This window comes from Balaenoptera acutorostrata, chromosome 9 (genome assembly GCF_949987535.1).
Source record: "Balaenoptera acutorostrata chromosome 9, mBalAcu1.1, whole genome shotgun sequence".
Classification (NCBI taxonomy): Eukaryota; Metazoa; Chordata; class Mammalia; order Artiodactyla; family Balaenopteridae; genus Balaenoptera; species Balaenoptera acutorostrata.
This window is the reverse complement of record NC_080072.1, coordinates 91,321,906-91,339,790: the sequence shown is the minus strand read 5'-3', so window position 1 is coordinate 91,339,790 and position 17,885 is coordinate 91,321,906. Positions and strand designations below refer to the sequence as shown.

General features: G+C 39.7%; 1 protein-coding gene across 1 annotated transcript in view; it reads left to right on the top strand.

Annotated features, from left to right (window-relative positions):
* Nucleotides 1–4,996, top strand: part of FDX1 (ferredoxin 1) — a 29,507-nt gene extending 24,511 nt beyond the window's left edge. Inside the window, exon 4 of the mRNA XM_007173000.2 lies at nucleotides 4,192–4,996. Coding sequence (XP_007173062.2) covers nucleotides 4,192–4,318 — 127 coding nt within the window. The 3' untranslated portion in view covers nucleotides 4,319–4,996. The remainder of the gene's footprint in view (nucleotides 1–4,191) is intronic.
* Nucleotides 4,997–17,885: the final 12,889 nt, after the last annotated feature.

The window sequence follows — 17,885 nt, the reverse complement described above, 5'->3', positions numbered from 1 at the left end:
TTAATTTACTGTTTCAAGGGACAAGATAAGAGTTTATTTAATTAAGGTTGGCTTTGGTGTTTAACTGTAATTTGGTGGCCCTAATGAAAAATAGTTTAAAAAAATAAGAAATAATAGTAATAATAATAGCTTTATTTCATGTGTATCATGTAACCACAATTTTATTAGATCCTTAAGATAAACCCTCTTATCTAATAATCCTCAAAAAGTTTTTAGGTCATTGGTATTTACTGTGGCTGCCATCTGCCTGTCTCCCCTCACGTCTTCAGGTGCCACATTCTCTATCAACACCTCCTTTTTTTTTTCTAAAGGATAACACACAGAATACACTCAATGTTGTGTTAATTTGGTTCTGAAAATTGTTTCTTTCAATGTGAGGGGTAAATCATAGCTAACTGCCCTTTTATTCAGATGAAATTTGTAGGCGCATGTAACAGATAATATTCTGAATGAAAAGAAAAAAAAATGAGAGGAAATGGAGAGCTGCATTTAGGAGAGGTACATGAGTGTGAGAAGATACAAGAGACCTGTTGTAAATGTAAACTAGCCAAGAACTTTGATAATAAAATTCAGAAGTTTTAGAACAAGATAATGGAAAGCAGGAAATAGCTTTTATGGCATTTTATAGCTGATATTCTTAAGTACACAGAATTTTTGTAGAAATGCTTTGTGAGGAAAGAGTATAATGCTTTTCACAGGTAGGATTTAGAAAACACTGACACATTTGGAGTGAAAATAATTTTGCTCAAAGATCGTAACTGCATGTAAACTTCTATTTCTAGGGTACCATATACATCCAAACAAAGAAACAAGGAAACTCAGTCTTTAGTTCTTAGGTTTATTTTATTTATTTATTTATTTATTTATTTATTTATTTACTTACTTACTTACTTATTTGGCTGCACCAGGTCTTAGTTGAGGCACGTGGGATCTTCATTGCCACGTGCGGGATCTTCATTGCAACATGGGGGATCTTTAGTTGTGGCTTGCTAATTCTTAGTTGTGGCATCCATGTGGGATCTAGTTCCCTGACCAGGGATCAAACCCGGGCCCTCTGCATTGGGAGCGTGGAGTCTTAACCACTTCACCACCAGGGCAGTCCCATAGGTTTATTTTTAAAATTAAGTGCTATGTAAGTGTCTATAATTTTTAAGATAAAACAGCATCATTTTAATGTTTATTTTAGGGTGTACTTAACCTTGACTAATGATGGATTGTTGATACACGGGCTCATATGGCACTTATTGTACTGGTTCCATGTCTCCTTTTCCCCATTAGAGCAGGGGCCATGTCTTATTTCATCATTGTGTCTCCAGTGCCTGATTCACCAAAGGCGTCACCAACTGTTTTTGGAATTAATGGTTGGTAGAGAGATTCAGGAATTATCTGTGAATCTATTTTTGATAGTTGTCATTGCTCCCTGCTACCAGTTTCCATGGATAATCTACACAGAGGCCTCAGTTTCCATATTTGTAAAATGAGGATAATAATAGTACCTACCTCATAGGGTTGTTGTGTCGTGTCAACTAATAAGTGTACGGGAAGCTCCTTGAACAGTGTCTGGTGAAGAAAGCATTCATTAAATGGTTTTTGTTGACATTCTGACTATAATAATATTAATTCAAATGCCGGAAACAATATAATGCCTACAAACTTAACAAAGATTATTTCTAACCTTCAGAGTTAGGCAGTATTATCACCATTTTATAAAACACAGCTTAGTTCTTGTAGATTTGCTCAAGGCCACACAGAGAATGACAGAGCCCTGGTTTGGATCAGTTACGTTGGACCCCAAAACCCTTGGTTTTTTACTATTTGAAGCTTCTTCTCTGCATTGAAAACCAAACTTTAGAAGTAAAGTTAACGTTAACACCTAGTATATTTCCACTGTCAGGTGTATATGGAGAAAATGTCTTCAAGGTTTGCACAAGTGTGAGATTTTGTAGGATTAATAGTGAAGTCAAGGAAGACTTGCTGTCCGTCTCCTTCTGTAGAGGTATAAGACACTTTCTACACTGGTAGACCCTAGAGCCGGAGACCTTCCAGGAGGAAGTAGGGGAGTGAGAACAGCCACAGTGCCACTGCCTTATCTTCTAGGGCTATAGAACCAGCAAGGGCTTTTGGTGCCACCCCTCCCTGTGTTCCCCCACACAGTTCTTGTTCTTCTGTTACTACACTTACTTTATTCTGCCCTGTATCACTGGTAGCTCTTTCTGTCCTGGGCCCCTTACTAAAAGTTCCTTGAAGGCTAGCATTACCCTACTCATCTTTGTACGAACACCAAGAGTAACCAACAGTCTCTCTAAGGCTCACCACAGTCCTAATGAATTTGTCTAAATTGGCTTGCCTTATTTTTTCTCTTGCAGACAGAGCTTAATGCATAATTGAGTATTGTCAGGGCTGTTTCTATTCAACAAACAGGAATTATTGGTAAAAGGGGATTTTTTTCTATCAGCAATCAATATTTCCCATGGCAGTAGTACTCACTCCTTACTCAGAAACCTCCCAGTGGTCCCTCATTGCTCACCAGTAAGAACCTGAACCCCGTCACTGGTGTTCAGAGCTGTCCACGGCTTGGCCACCTTTCTAGCCCGTCACTCCCCTGTCCTCGTCTGGCCTGCACAGCAGCCAGGCCAGAAACCCACACTGCCTCAAACATGCCTTGAATCCCTATTAGCTTTGCCTCCAATGCCTTTCTCCTTTATCTTTTTTAAAATATTAAGTTCTAGCCAGCCTTCAAAGCCCATTAGAAACACCATCTCCCCCGTCAGAAGTCAGTGCTTTCTCCTCAGCCCTTTCAGCTTTCTCTCTCTGTGGCATTTGTCACAGTCTCACGTGTTAATTATCTGCAAATGTGTCTCAGCTCTTCTATTTGATTGAAAGTTCACGCCTTAGTACTGATATTAGCAACTAATCCTCATGGCAGTCCTGTGAGGAACCCACTTATTATCCATCTTTAGGATGAGGTTGGGAAACTAATATTTGGCAGGGTTAAGAAAGTTGCTTGTGAACACGTCATGTTCAGTGTTGGATTCTGGACCACTGGTCTGTTTGGCTCTAACCCCTGCATCCCTGGCACCCAGCATGTAAGAGGTGTTCAGTAAGGATCGAAGTGAGTTGCTGTTCTTTTGCAAACCCACTGACATTTAGTTCTGTGCCTTTTGATGCTCAGCAGGTGCTTGACGAATATGTTGACAAAACCAAGACCTACATACCACATTCCATCAAATTGAAGACAATTTGATTATAAGACTAATATAGTATTTATTTTTATGTGCCATTAAGAAAGAAAAAGCTCTGCTGATTAAAATATGGTGTAAAATGGTCTTATCACTTAGCGTTTTATGCATATTGAAAGAGCTATTTATACTTAGATTTAGAGCTATTTAGACAGATTTGTACATCACTGTTTTAAAAGGAAAATATAAATAATACTGAAAAAAATAAAAGAAAATGGAATTACAGTTATTCTTCCAATGACAAATATTTACTTTCCTAATATCAGTTTATGCTGGGTCTCTGTATTGTTAATTTTTGTTTTGTAATCTTTTTGGACTTATTTTGAATGGTAATGAAATTGAACACATAGTATTAACATAGTTCCCATAACTCAATTGAAGAGACGTCTCTGATGTGACTGCCACCTCACAGTGTAGCTGTGATTGTAAGATGCCATTGATTTTAAGATGCATTTGGTTTCAGAGATGTTAAAATTGTGGGAAAAATATGCATCTGATAATTGATGACTTACGTCTATGTGTTTATTCCAAATTTCTTGTTTTAAAGGCTTTAAAAAGTGTAGCTTTCTTTTATAGACTGTATGGTTTTAATTATCTGGGAATTGATTAGTCATTCTCTTGGCATTGCTAAAACCTCAGTTCTCTTCTCCACTGTTGTGCCTTCTCATCATTTCATTGCTTGTCAGTCCTGTCACCAAAAAGCAGTAGTTCCAGTGAAACAATTAGTAGAAAGATTAAAATGAAGCTTTGGCATATCACACTTTTTGTTTTTCATATTTACATTCTGTTTTCCTCTAGTTGAAAGGGTTGGATGTATCTTTTTCTACTTAATGGAAATTTAAAAGGTAAATAAATCCCTATGCTTTGGGTAAGAAAAGGTCCTGGTAACTGCATTGCCTTGTCAATAATATATACTTAATACTAAATCATACCTCCCCCCTTTTTTACACAGATCGCGGTTGGGCTGCCAAATCTGTTTGACAAAGGCTATGGACAATATGACTGTTCGAGTACCTGATGCTGTGTCTGATGCCAGAGAGTCCATTGATATGGGCATGAACTCCTCTAAGCTAGAATAAATAGGAATATTTTCACAACATTTTACCTATTTTTATAATTATTATTTCTTAATGTAATTAAATGAGAACATGGATGAATGCATTTATTGTTATGACTAGATTTATTACTTTAATTCACCTTGTGTAACTGCTGAATTTTGTAGTTCTGAATCATCTTTATTTTGATTAAATTATAAAAACAAATCAAATATTAGAAAGTAGTTAATATGAAAAAACCTTATATATTTTATCTGTGTTTGATTAGCAGCGTTAGCAAAATGTTTTCACATAAATCTTATGCCTACTTACCTATAAAATAGGTTAAAAAAAAGGTATCATTATCTCTGTTAGATGTGGTGGAGGCAGAGATGTAAAATGGCTTGTCTAGGGCCATACAGCAAATTAGAAGGTCAGTACTAGAACTGTATCTTGTTATTACAAGTTATGTGTTGAGATCAAAAGTGGAGAAATTAGGAATATCATAGTTATAGCTGTAGTTAAATGTGAATGTGTATGGATGTGTATTAAATTGCTTAGTAAGCTGATTAATTTCAAAGATAGTTATGACCTTATAAATCAATATTTCAGAATTTTGATTCAGTGAAAAGTGTACGTCTGAGCACAGGTAATGGAGCGCTGTCAAAGATGTTTGGTGTCAGTTCTGACTGAACTGGAGGAATAAACTAAAAATTAGATGTCTTTATTTTTTTATCCTAATCAGAATGTCCTGTCCTTGTAATCTTTTAAAAGTAATGCCTATGACAGAATGGACATCTTATGGATTAGGTTTTCTCTGTCCTGAGCTGCAGAAGGAAGCGAGTGGGCTGCCATCCCCTCGGCGAGGACAGAGCCTCACAGTGTGCACTGAGCACGATGGGCACGGTCCTGGGGGGGGCCGGGGGGGCGGACTCGAGCACCTCAGATCACTGTCTGCGCATGGCAGACCTTTGTACTTTATCTTTACTGTGAATACACTGGTAAATGATAATAAAGGGGTACAAAGTATGCTCTTGGAAGTATAATAAAACATTAGTTTGGACTAATGGTGAGGAAGGGCAGAAAAAACTAGTTAAAAGTGAATTATAAAGTTGAGTTAGCTTCAGGTACATCTGTGCACTTTGAGCATTTGCACAAATACTTGTCAAGTATGGTGTTGGACCTACAACGTTGTGTTATGTCCATCGGGGTACAGAGATGAACACGATCAGGAATGCCCTCAGGGAGCTCACCTTTTATTAGGAAAAGATAAAATATATGTATGCACAAATCATTTGCTTCAACTAAACTGACCGATTTGCCAAATAGAATACTTTTAAACTAATTAACATGCATAAAGTGATTAAGGAAGAACTCAGGGCTTCTAATGTTCATCTGACACTTGATAACCATCGAGTGCCTTCTTCGTGGAGAGTGTCCCACTTATAGAGCACTTCAGAACAGTCTGACCTCTTAGCTAGCTTCCATATTCTCCACGTGTTCTTGCATGGATTCCCTAAATTCTCCTTTCCAGGGCACTTTAATGATGACACCCAGCTTAAGACTCTAAACTTTAGTCTAATTGTCTCAGATTTCAAATTAAGAGAGCTTCTTATTAATGAAGTTTAATTGTATTACTTAAATAAAACCTACTAAACTTATTAAGTGGAGCATATAGCCTATAATTGTTTTGTATAAAAGTTATTTTTTCAGTTTGAAAAAAATCCATGTTTGATGTGTGTGCGTTCTAGGTAATGGTATTCAGTTATCTGTTGCTGCAGTTTTATTGTCTCAGTTTCTATGGGTCAGGAATTCAGAGAGTGCAGAGCAAGGGTGGCTCATCTCTGCTTCACGATGTCTGTGGCCTAAGCTAGAGGACTTCAAGGCCAGGTGCTGGAATCGTCTGAAGGCTTATGATTCCCTCATGTGACTAGCAAGTTGATGCTGGTATCAGCTGGGGGTCTTGCAGGGGCTGTTGACTGAAACACCCGTGTATGGCCCCTGCACGTGGCCTGGGCTTCCTCATAACGTGGTGGTTGGCTTCTGAGAGCCAGTGCCCTAAGAGAGTGTATAAGCATTGCTAGGCAGAAGCTGAACGTCACACAGTATCACTTCTGCCCATTTTTTTCATTAGAAGTGAGACATCAAGTCTGACCCATCATTTGAATTGAGGGGTGTCAAAGAATTTGCAGACATGTTTTTTTTTTTTTTAAATGATTATTTATTTATTTATTTATTTATGACTGTGTTGGGTCTTCGTTTCTGTGCGAGGGCTTTCTCAAGTTGTGGCAAGTGGGGGCCACTCTTCATCGCGGTGCGCGGGCCTCTCACTGTCGCGGCCTCTCTTGTTGCGGAGCACAGGCTCCAGACGCGCAGGCTCAGTAGTTGCGGCTCATGGGCCCAGTCGCTCCGCAGCATGTGGGATCTTCCCAGACCAGGGCTCGAACCCGTGTCCCCTGCATTGGCAGGCGGACTCTCAACCACTGCGCCACCAGGGAAGCCCTGAAGACATGTGTTAAAGCCATCACAGTAACCGTTATTTTCAGGTTAATTCACTGGCACATCACTGCCTGTGAAAACGGGCCTTTTAACTAACAGTGTTCTAAACTTTTGAAGGGGGGTTAGATTTTACTCTTGTATTGTGTTTCAGAAGATTCTTGTGTCTTCTTTGTTATGATGGTTCATTTGTTTTATCCTCTGACTCCTCGCAGTTTTTTTCTTGACAGTTGATTTAAATCAGAGGGAAGAGTGGTGGGTTTCCTTTCAATGCTGTATAATTTTAGTTTACATTTCTCTGTCATTCTGTCATCAGGAAAGGCATCTTCCTTTGGTATAGTACTCCATATCATTGTTGGTTACGTGCTAATACTTAATGTTGTATTTGGTTTTCACCGATAAAACCAGCCTGTAATTATATAAGTAATTCAGAATTGCTGAATTTGTTTTTCTTTTTTAAGTGAACCATTCTAAAGATTTCCAAAACCTTTTGCTTAACTTTCAGTGTGAAAATACTGTCTATTTTTTGTCTTAAAGGACTGCTTTCCTATTTTTTAAATAACTATTTAAGTATCATATGGTGATCCATGTAATTTTTATAATGGTCATTCAGCAATAATTACGTTTCACTTGGAAAAATGTTTTCTAAGGGAAATTTAGATTCAGTATATGTTTTCCCATCTCTTCTTTTTCTTCCTTTTTACAACTCTTTTAATTGCTTTTCCTTTTTTTAAACTACTTGAAATTTTGTGGTAAACCACATTTTGGGATCAGAATTTCTTAAATGGCTTTCTTATGTATAGGATAACATCACTCTAAATGAAAAGACAAATAATTGTATTACATTTCTAAAAATGACCTGTGAAACTTTATTCTAAGTGTAAACCGTTCAGAGATGTTCAAATATTACACATAAACTTTGTTTCCTATTGGAGAAACATTTAAGAATAGAAGTATGATCTTGGTTAAGCAACAACAGGATTCCTTTAATATGTCAACACATCACATGATATCAAGTTATTTTTATCAGATTTTCTTCTGTTTAAAAGTTTCTAGAAGCTGAAAAATTAGAAAACCAGCTGGCGGGAGGAAGGCATGATCACTTGCAGACAGAAATAAATGTGGCTATAACAACAGAAATAGGAAGTTAAAAGATAATTTAAGTCTACCAGAAGCAACTTAAGAGAGAAGTTGGTGGGAAAGATCTTAACAGTGAGAGGCATTACCTCTCCAAAAACTGTTAGTAATAACCTAATCAATGTCTTATTCCTCTTTCCTTTTGACTCCCATTTGCTTATCTTATTATCTGGATGTATTATTTGTCATTTAATTTTTAGACTTGATTTGGTAATAATTTATAAAATTAAGCAGAGCCATTGTGGCTTTCTGGCTTCCTTTGTCTGCTAGTCATTTCTGAAGCCATTAACACTCAGTTTGATTTACCCCAGTGGGTTTCACTGCTCCCTCATCTTTCCCAGTCCTCTGTCTCAGACTGTCCTTTTTAGTATTTGTTACATGTGGCACTTCCTACATTTTTCTCCTGATAGGTTAACCTTTTTAAGAGTAAGGACTGGGTTGTGTTCAACTTTGTAACTGCAGTTTCTTTTGTGGTATTTAGCCCACAGTAGGTATATAATACATAGTTGAATTAATCAAAACCTGGTCTTAATGCTTCTAGCATTTTGCTCTTTGGCAGTCACCTGCTATTGATGAGATTACATGAGCTCAGTATAGGACTTACACTGTGCCTGAATCTTAACTCTAACTTAACAGGAGTCCGGATACATACGAGTGTTTTCTTGAGAGGTCAGGTAGTCTCCACTATATTTAAAAGGACGGTGTTGAACTTGCCATCTTTTTAATTTTTTTTTTTTTATTGAAGTATAGTTCATGTACAATATAATGTAAGTTACAGGTGTACAATGTAGTGATTCACAATTTTAAAGCTTATAATCCATTTATAGTTATAATAAAATACTGGCTATATTCCCTGTGTTGTGTACAATATATCCTTGTAGCTTATACATAATAGTTTGTACCGCTTAATCCACTACCCTTATCTTGCCTCTCCCCACTTCCCTCTCTCCACTGGTAACCACTAGTTTGTTCTCTGTATCTGTGAGTTTGTTTCTTTTTTGTTATAGTCACTAGTTTGTTGTATTTTTTGGATTTCACATGTAAGTGATACCATACAGTATTTGTCTGACTTACTTAGCATGGTATACTCCAAGTCCGTCCATGTTGTTGTTGTAAATGGCAAAATTTGACTTAAATCATTGCAGAATTTTTTGGATCCGTCTCCTAAAGCAAAAGAAATAAAAGCAAAAATAAACAAATGGGACCTAATTAAACTTAAAAGCTTTTGCACAGCAAAGGAAACCATCGACAAAATGAAAAGACACCCTACTGAATGGGAGAAAATATTTGCAAATGATATGACTGCTAAGGGGTTAATATCCAAAACATATGAATATCCTCTACACATCAACATCAAAAAAACAATTCAGTTAAAAAATGGGCAGAAGACAAGGATAGCCATTTTTCCAAAGAGGACTTGCACATGGCCAACAGACACACGAAAAGATGCTCAACATTGCTAATCAGGGAAATTCAAATCAAAACCACAATGAGATATCACCTCACACCTGTCAGAATGGCTATCAGCAAAAAGAACACAACAAATGTCAGCAAGCATGTGGAGAAAAGGGAACCCTTGTACAGTGTTGGTGGTGCAGCCACTGTGGAAAACAGTATGGAGGTTTCTCAAAAAAGTAAAAATAGAACTACCGTATGATCCAGCAATCCCACTCCTGGGCATATAACCAGAAAAAGATGAAAACTCTTAATTCAAAAAGATACATGTACCCCAGTGTTCATAACAGCATTATTTATAGTAGCCAAGGTATGGAAGCAACCTAAATGCCCATCAACAGATGAATGGATAAGGAAGATGTAGTGTATATATACAATGGAATACTACTCAGCCATAAAAAGAATGAATTTTTGTCTTTTTTTTTTTTTTTTTGACATCTTGGCTGAAACAGTTTTTGAATGAGCTGAATGCAGGTCCATCTGCCAGGTCTTACATCTTGTAGGTCACTGGTTCCTGAAGTCTGAGTGCTGAGGTCCTATAGGTGGTACATGGACTCCATCCCTTTGAATCATGTGACACTGTTACGACCACGCCTGCAAATCAGTCCTGCTTCATCTTGGAAGTGTCTGGCATCCTGTATGTCTGATAGCACTCAGCAAGTTCTCATAGGCATTATGTTTCCTGTTGGTCCCGATGGGCATTCTTCAGGGCTGTGGAAAAGGGGTAGGGAGTCACAGAATCTTACCAAACCAAGCAAGTCGAAGACATGTTGAAAAACACTCAGTAATTTTGTTTTAATGTTCTTTAGTAGAGCCTTACTTTGTTTTGTAACAGAAGTCCAAAGTCTGAATGAGCCTTAGACAGCAAAGTAAGCTCTCTTATGTAGTGCGGGAAAAGCACTACAAAAGTTATCGTTTGAAAACCTGGGTATGTTTTAAAAAATTATCTAAAACTTGGAAATAAAGCAAAAAGATTACTGCAGGTCTCTTCAAAGTTGTACTTGGAGGATTGCCTAACTGGTCCACCTACGGATCCTCTGATGTTCTGGGGCAGGGGAGTTGACAAACTATCCTGTGGGTCAAATCAAGCCCATCACCTGTTTTATGTAAATAATGGCTTATGGCAACATAGCCATTCTCATGCATTATTTATTGCTTATTGCTGCTTTGATGCTACAACAACAGAGTTGAGTAGCTGTGACAGGGACTAAATGGCCTATAATGCCTAAAGTATTTGTTCTCTGGCCACATACAGAAAAAGTTTGCTGACTTCTGCTCCAGAGGAGGTAACGTTAACTTGGTACTTACTATTGACTAGGACCCAGTCCCTCTGGTTAGATGTTAAGTAACTTAGAGAAGCTTGATAAGTTTGCAAAGGATTTGTTTGCTAAAAAAGGTAACTCCAAGAGTTATGGTTTTCTTGCCTTGTAAGGCATTATCCAGTTTTGTATCTATCTCTGCAGTCTTACTACAGCCTTCTTTTTCTCCTCTGTGCATGCGTGTGTGTGTGTGTATTTGTGTATCAGTTTCTCATGTCTTTGAACCAGCCTTGTCATTCTGCTGATCCCCTTGCTAATGAGTTAAATCTTTGACATGTGATCACTATGTATTTGTATGAGAGTTATTTATAATTTATAGAAAATTGTACAGTGACCGCTTGAGGCCTGGCTATGCCTCCTTATGAATGTTCCATCTTGAGATAGTCACTTAACCCTACTGGGTCTCTGGTTACATATCTGTTAAGTAGAGATGATGATACCCATACTTCAGCCAAACTACTCTCTCATCCGTATAGTAATATCCACTGGACAAAGTTTAGTAATTATTTAAATTAAAAAATGATGCGTGTAAACACCTTTGTCAACTGGAAAGCACTGTGGTTTTTGGTTGTTGCTTCTTGACAAAATTCAACCCTTAGGTATTAAAACATAGAATTCCTATTATGTATGAATTGCAAACTGAGACTTGATTATTTGACTTTTATATTCAGAATAGTTATTTTTAAAAAGCAGATGTATAAAGGGATAATTTTAAACTTAACTACCCATCTGATAAATGCACTAAATATAGAAGTGCTTTATTATATTTTATGTTAGAGACATATTCCATTGATAACCACATATATTAAATTCTCAAGAAGTAGTTATGAGTTGAAAATTTCTAGGCTGTAATAACTACAAAAGGAAGCAAATAAGAATACAGCTGTGTATGTGGTCTGGAGATAACTCTGCCTTTTTATTGATAGAAAAAGCAAGGAGCAACTTCCAGTAAAAGTGAAAGAAGGGAAGGACGTGTTGTTGAAAGTGTAAGTATAAATTGTTTGGTTTTTTTTTTTTTTAACATCTTTATTGGAGTATAATTGCTTTACAATGGTGTGTTAGTTTCTGCTTTATAACAAAGTGAATCAGCTGTACACATACATATGTTCCCATATCTCTTCCCTCTTGCATCTCCCTCCCTCCCACCCTCCCTATCCCACCCCTCTAGGTGGTCACAAAGCACCGAGCTGATCTCCCTGTGCTATGCGGCTGCTTCCCACTAGCTATGTATTTTACGTTTGGTAGTGTATATATGTCCATGCCACTCTCTCACTTTGTCACAGCTTACCCTTCCCCCTCCCCATATCCTCAAGTCCATTCTCTAGTAGGTCTGTGTCTTTATTCCCGTCTTGCCACTAGGTTCTTCATGACCTTTTTTTCCCTCAGATTCCATATATATGTGTTAGCATACTGTATTTGTTTTTCTCTTTCTGACTTACCTCACTCTGTATGACAGACTCTAACTCCATCCACCTCACTACAAATAACTCAATTTCGTTTCTTTTTATGGCTGAGTAATATTCCATTGTATATATGTGCCACATCTTCTTTATCCATTCATCCGATGATGGACACTTAGGTTGCTTCCATGTCCTGGCTATTGTAAATAGAGCTGCAATGAACATTTTGGTACATGACTCTTTTTGAATTATGGTTTTCTCAGGGTATATGCCCAGTAGTGGGATTGCTGGGTCGTATGGTAGTTCTATTTTTAGTTTTTTTAAGGAACCTCCATACTGTTCTCCATAGTGGCTGTATCAATTTACATTCCCACCAGCAGTGCAAGAGGGTTCCCTTTTCTCCACACCCTCTCCAGCATTTATTGTTTCTAGATTTTTTGATGATTGCCATTCTGACCGGTGTGTGTTTGGTTTTTTAAATGGTTCTGAAGAACCTAGGGGCAGGACAGGAATAAAGACGCAGCAGTAGAGAACGGACTTGAGGACACGGGGAGGGGGAAGGGTAAGCTGGGACGAAGTGAGAGAGTGGCATGGACATATATACACTACCAAATGTAAAATAGCTAGCTAGTGGGAAGCAGCCACACAGCACAGGGAGATCAGCTCCGTGCTTTGTGACCACCTAGAGGGGTGGGATAGGGAGAGTGGGAGAGAGACGCAAGAGGGAGGGGATATGGGGATATATGTATATGTATAGCTGATTCGCTTTGTTATACAGCAGAAACTAACACAACATTGTACAGCAATTATACTCCAATAAAGTTGTTTAAAAAAATTGTTTGGTTTTTAGAGCAACATCAATTCTTTGAAAACACATAGTTCCTCATAATACTGAAATACAAATTGCTGTATGGAAACCTGTTTTAAAAGGGGTAGCAGCACTACCGTGATCAGCTTACTCCCCACCCACTAAATTGGGATATACATAAGAGTTTTAATATAGTTTTTAAATCAAGCCCAAAAAAATATTTTACATATTTCTTGACAGCCCAATCTAATTTTTTAAAGTATGATCATTGGATAGATCTTGCATGATAGGTAAACCATTCTTCAAACAAAAGCTAAAACACTTTGGGGAAATTTTTGTAATTCTGTTACAGGGAGTAGCGTGCTCTGGCTGATCGATCAGTTTTGAGCTGGGTCCTGGCAACCAAGTGAACTTGCCAGTCAGATTCTCATGTATACAGTAATTTCAGGTGATGAGATCTACTTAAGATCAGATTTCAAGACCAGGGCTCCATAGCTCCTGTGGTGTTTTTTTAAAAATTCAGTCTCTTTTATTCATTGTTACATTCCAAATGGCTTGAGGGGAGTATCTGAGGCATAACAGGTGGTCAATCAATATTGGTTGAATTTATTGAATGAAGCTCCTCTGAAAGGACCTACTTCCTTTGCCCACCACTGTGCCCTGAAAGGTTTCTGGGGTAAAAATAGGAGGGGCTTGAGAGGAGAAAATCTCGGGTTAGAGTTTTGGATTAAATAAGTGTGATGATGTTAAATGAGTTCGCGAAACCAAACAGAAAAGCAAAAAGGTTATGTACCATCAACAGCTTTTGAGGTTAAAGTCTTGGGTTATAGCTCTTATCAGGATGATGAGGAGACAAACTTGCAAGTGTTTTTTTAGTCTTCATTACTTTTGCCAGACAGTTGAACTCTTCAGGAAGACAAAATGATTATTTGTTTTAAGGATGCTGCCAGCATTAAAAAACTGAAAATAAAGTGTTCATATACCCAGCAGGGGAGTGGACATACTTTGACCTGGCAACCAGCTCTACCAGCTTCTACTGTGTGACCTGGGGTGCCCTGCCTCGCGATCACACCTTTAGGGTATGGAGGCTTCTTTTATAGTAGAGGACAAAGAGAGGGCGGTAAGAAGCTGACTTCCCTGGCTTTTCCTTTCTCCACTAGGGACTAAAACGTTTGTCTAACAGTTGCAGCAGCTCTCAGCCAGCCGGCTGGTTACCTTTGTGCAGTCATCATTTGCAGTCTTGGAGCTCTTCCATAGCCCCAGTGAAACCCCATCCCCTGCAGGTGAGAGCCTCATCTTGATGTGGTTAATGTGCACACCTCCAAACATCCATCCTCAAGCTCAGAATTCATGCCGAGCAGCAGGATAACAGAATTTATCACAACGCATTAGATTGTGAAACCACCTGTTGGCACTCATGTGTCTCCATTATTACACAACTTTTTTTTTTTTGGCTGCACCTTGCGGCATGTGGGATCTCAGTTCCCCAACTAGGGATCGAACCTGTGCCCCGTGCTTTGGGAGCACAGAGTCTTAATCACTGGACCGCCAGGGAAGTCCCACACATGTTTTTTTTTTTTTTTATAAATTTGTTTATTTTATTTTTGGCTGCGTTGGGTCTTCGTTTCTGCGCGTGGGCTTTTCTCTAGTTGCGGCGAGCGGGGGCTACTCTTCTTTGCGGTGCGCGGGCTTCTCATTGGGGTGGCTTCTCTTGTTGTGGAGCACAGGCTCTAGGCACGTGGGCTTCGGTAGTTGTGGGGTGCGGGCTCAGTAGTTGTAGCACACGGGCTTAGTTGCTCCGCAGCATGTGGGATCTTCCAGGACCAGGTCTCGAACCCGTGTCCCCCGCATTGACAGGTGGATTCTTAACCACTGCGCCACCAGGGAAGTCCCCGCACAAGTTTTTTTACGCCACAAGTCCAATTTTGTGGACTGACTACAGCCTTCCAAACTAAAAGTTGTTTGGGGAGAGAGCAAAGGAAAAACTGAACAGGAAATAAGAAAGTCAGCAGTCATCAACTAATGCAACTGCACAGAAAAGTTGAAAAATATTTTAAGTGTTTTCAAAATGTTTGTAGACATTAAAGAGCCAAACCATCTGGGTGAAACATTCCATTGCTCTCATTTTTTGTAGGGGCATTAATTTTGAACTGTAAAAATCTCACCCCTGCCCAAGTTAACATACTTTGTACTTATCACCTCATCCCAAACTCCCAAGCATGTTAAATTCTAATTCATAATAAAACTTAGAAGTACATGGCTATTAATGCTTTTCTTTTAAACATTTGACCATGAGGTTTGAGGAGAGGAATCCCTCCCCGTCCCACTCCCACCTCCTGCCAAGATATTAATTCCACACTAGCTCCTTCTCTCCAGCCTGTCCTGCCCCTCCCCACTTCATGTCTTTTTTTTTTCTTTTTTTTAATCAGCTCCTTAAAGCCCTCTGATCTGATTCTTTGGGGTGCTCTGACTACCCCGACCCCTACCTGACCCTACCTTGTCTCTTTCCTCCTCTTTGTTAGTGCCCATTATGTTCTCCTTTACTAAGGTAACTTCCATGTCTAACCCAATAGTAGCACCGAGTACTTGGCTGGAGAGAGCTTATTGGTAGGACTCATTAGTCTTGAAAGAATTTTTCAATTTGATCACCTGATAAACCCAGACTGGAGATGAGGGGCTATGATTTTGACTAAGGTGGAGACATTTAAGAATGTTTAGGGTCAGCTTCTGAAGTCTCAGAAGTCACCTGTAGGCTCCCCTACACATGAGGGCACATGAGGTCATGGCCTGTCTAGGGAGGAGGACAGGAGGGTGGCCGCAGCTGTTATTTCACTCCAGCCAGTTGTTGCCCAGTCGGAAGGCAGGCCAGTATTTTCAGATTTTATTTTTTCTCCAAGAGAAGCTGGGACCCATATTTTCATGTGAAATCTCCTGACTGTGACATGTTTGCAAAGATTTTAAGTTGTTTTAGCGTTTGTTTTTAATATTATATGGGATAAATAAAACAGCCATGAGCAGATAAAGTGGGCGGCCACCTTGCAACCTCTGGTCTAAGAATCCCTGGGAAGTGAGTCAGTTGGGTCCTAACTATTAGGACTTTCATTACACTCAAAAAGCTCTGAAATGTCAACATGGGTCTCTTTCAGTGAATCTGATTTTCAAGGTGCCTCAAAGTTGATTCGCTTGCTAAGGGATCTCCAGTGTTAGGAGGCTTGCCAGACCTGGGGTGAGCCTGCAGACTGACTATGGGCTGGAGTGGATCACCCAGCCTCTCCAGGTATTCTGCCTGATTCTAAGAAGGCCTCCAGGCTACAGGGGCTTCTGAAGGGTCTGTATCCTCTCCTGTCATCATATGGAAAGGGCTAGGTGTGTCATCCAAGATCTCACCAAGTCTTGCTTTCATAGACCTAAGAAACCTTCCACAAGCCTGGATTAAAACTATCCTCCATTAGGATGATCAGTCTGCAAGCAAATCAAATCGTTTCATGTTCCACAGGTGAAGTCCGTGCCCCTGCATATAACATGTAAGAGACCCTGAGCCTCATAGCTTATGCTCTAGTAGCACAAACTCCCTGGTAGTTCCCTGAATACATCATGCAGTTTCATAACTGCATTTAGACTGATCCCTGAAGCACCCTCCTGCCCCTTCCTGGCCTGGCTAACTCTTGATCCTCTTCTAGATGTCTCTGGGAAGTCTTCTCTGGATTCCCAGCTGGGGTTAAATTCCCCCTTTCTGGGCCCCCCCAGGGTATTTGCCATATTAGAATGTGCTGAGGTTGGCTATTCGTGTTTGTCTGCCACTAAGCCCCATCCTGTGTATCATAGTGCCCAGAACATGGTGCCTGACACACACTCATCAGTCAATAGATGCTTTTTCTGAAGTGTTGGAAGGCAGGGAGTGGGTGCCTTCATGCTAGGGGGATAAGCCATGTGAACACTAAAGACAAAACCCAAAACCCATAAAGTCCTAAACATCCCAAACTCAGCAAGGAGTTATAGTATGAATAAAGAAGCCCTGGTAACATGGCTTATCCCTGGTTTGGACATGTTCTTTGTCTTGGATCCCTTTAAATGTGTTTCATAGTTACTTATGGTTAAGTTTTGTTCTTGTCTTTTTCATATTTTGGAAGGGCAGAGACTTTTGATCTAATAAGGTGTGTGACCTTGAAAGAGAAAGGAAGGGAAGGAGAAAGGAAGATAATATCCATTTATTCATTTAGCAAATATTTTTTGAGCATCTACTAAGTGCTGGGGATTCAGCGAGGACAAAAACCAAGCAAACGAAAATAACCCAAATTCCTGTCCTCACAGCTTACTTTTCAGGGCAGGGGTAGGATAGAAAATAAGTGAAAATATAGGATATTTTAGATGGCGGTAAGTGCTTTGGGGAACAACAAAGCAGAGGGGAGATAAAGGCATTGAGGTGGGGAGAGTCAGGAGCTGAATTTTAAGTGAGGTGGTCTCTGAGGTGGAGAGCATGCCAGTGAGGTGGACGGGCCCGGGAAGGACCAGGATGGGTTAAAAGGTCTGTGAGTGAAAGTGCGTTTCCAGAGGGAGCAGGCCCTGGAGGCTGGCATGGACTCGTTTGTTTTTTTTTTTAACTTTTGGGTTTATTTATTTATTTATTTATTTATTTATTTATTCATTCATTCATTCATTCATTCATTTATAGCTGTGTTGGGCCTTCGTTTTCGTGCGAGGGCTTTCTCTAGTTGTGGCAAGTGGGGGCCACCCTTCATCGCGGTGCGCAGGCCTCTCACTATCGTGGCCTCTCTCGTTGCGGAGCACAGGCTCCAGACGCGCAGGCTCAGTAATTGTGGCTCACGGGCCCAGTTGCTCCGCGGCATGTGGGATCTTCCCAGACCAGGGCTCGAACCCGTGTCCCCTGCATTGGCAGGCAGATTCTCAACCACTGTGCCACCAGGGAAGCCCTGGACTCGGTTTTATTGCTGTGGGATGGAAGCTGTAGGCGGGTTTTGAGAAAAGCAGTGTGATGT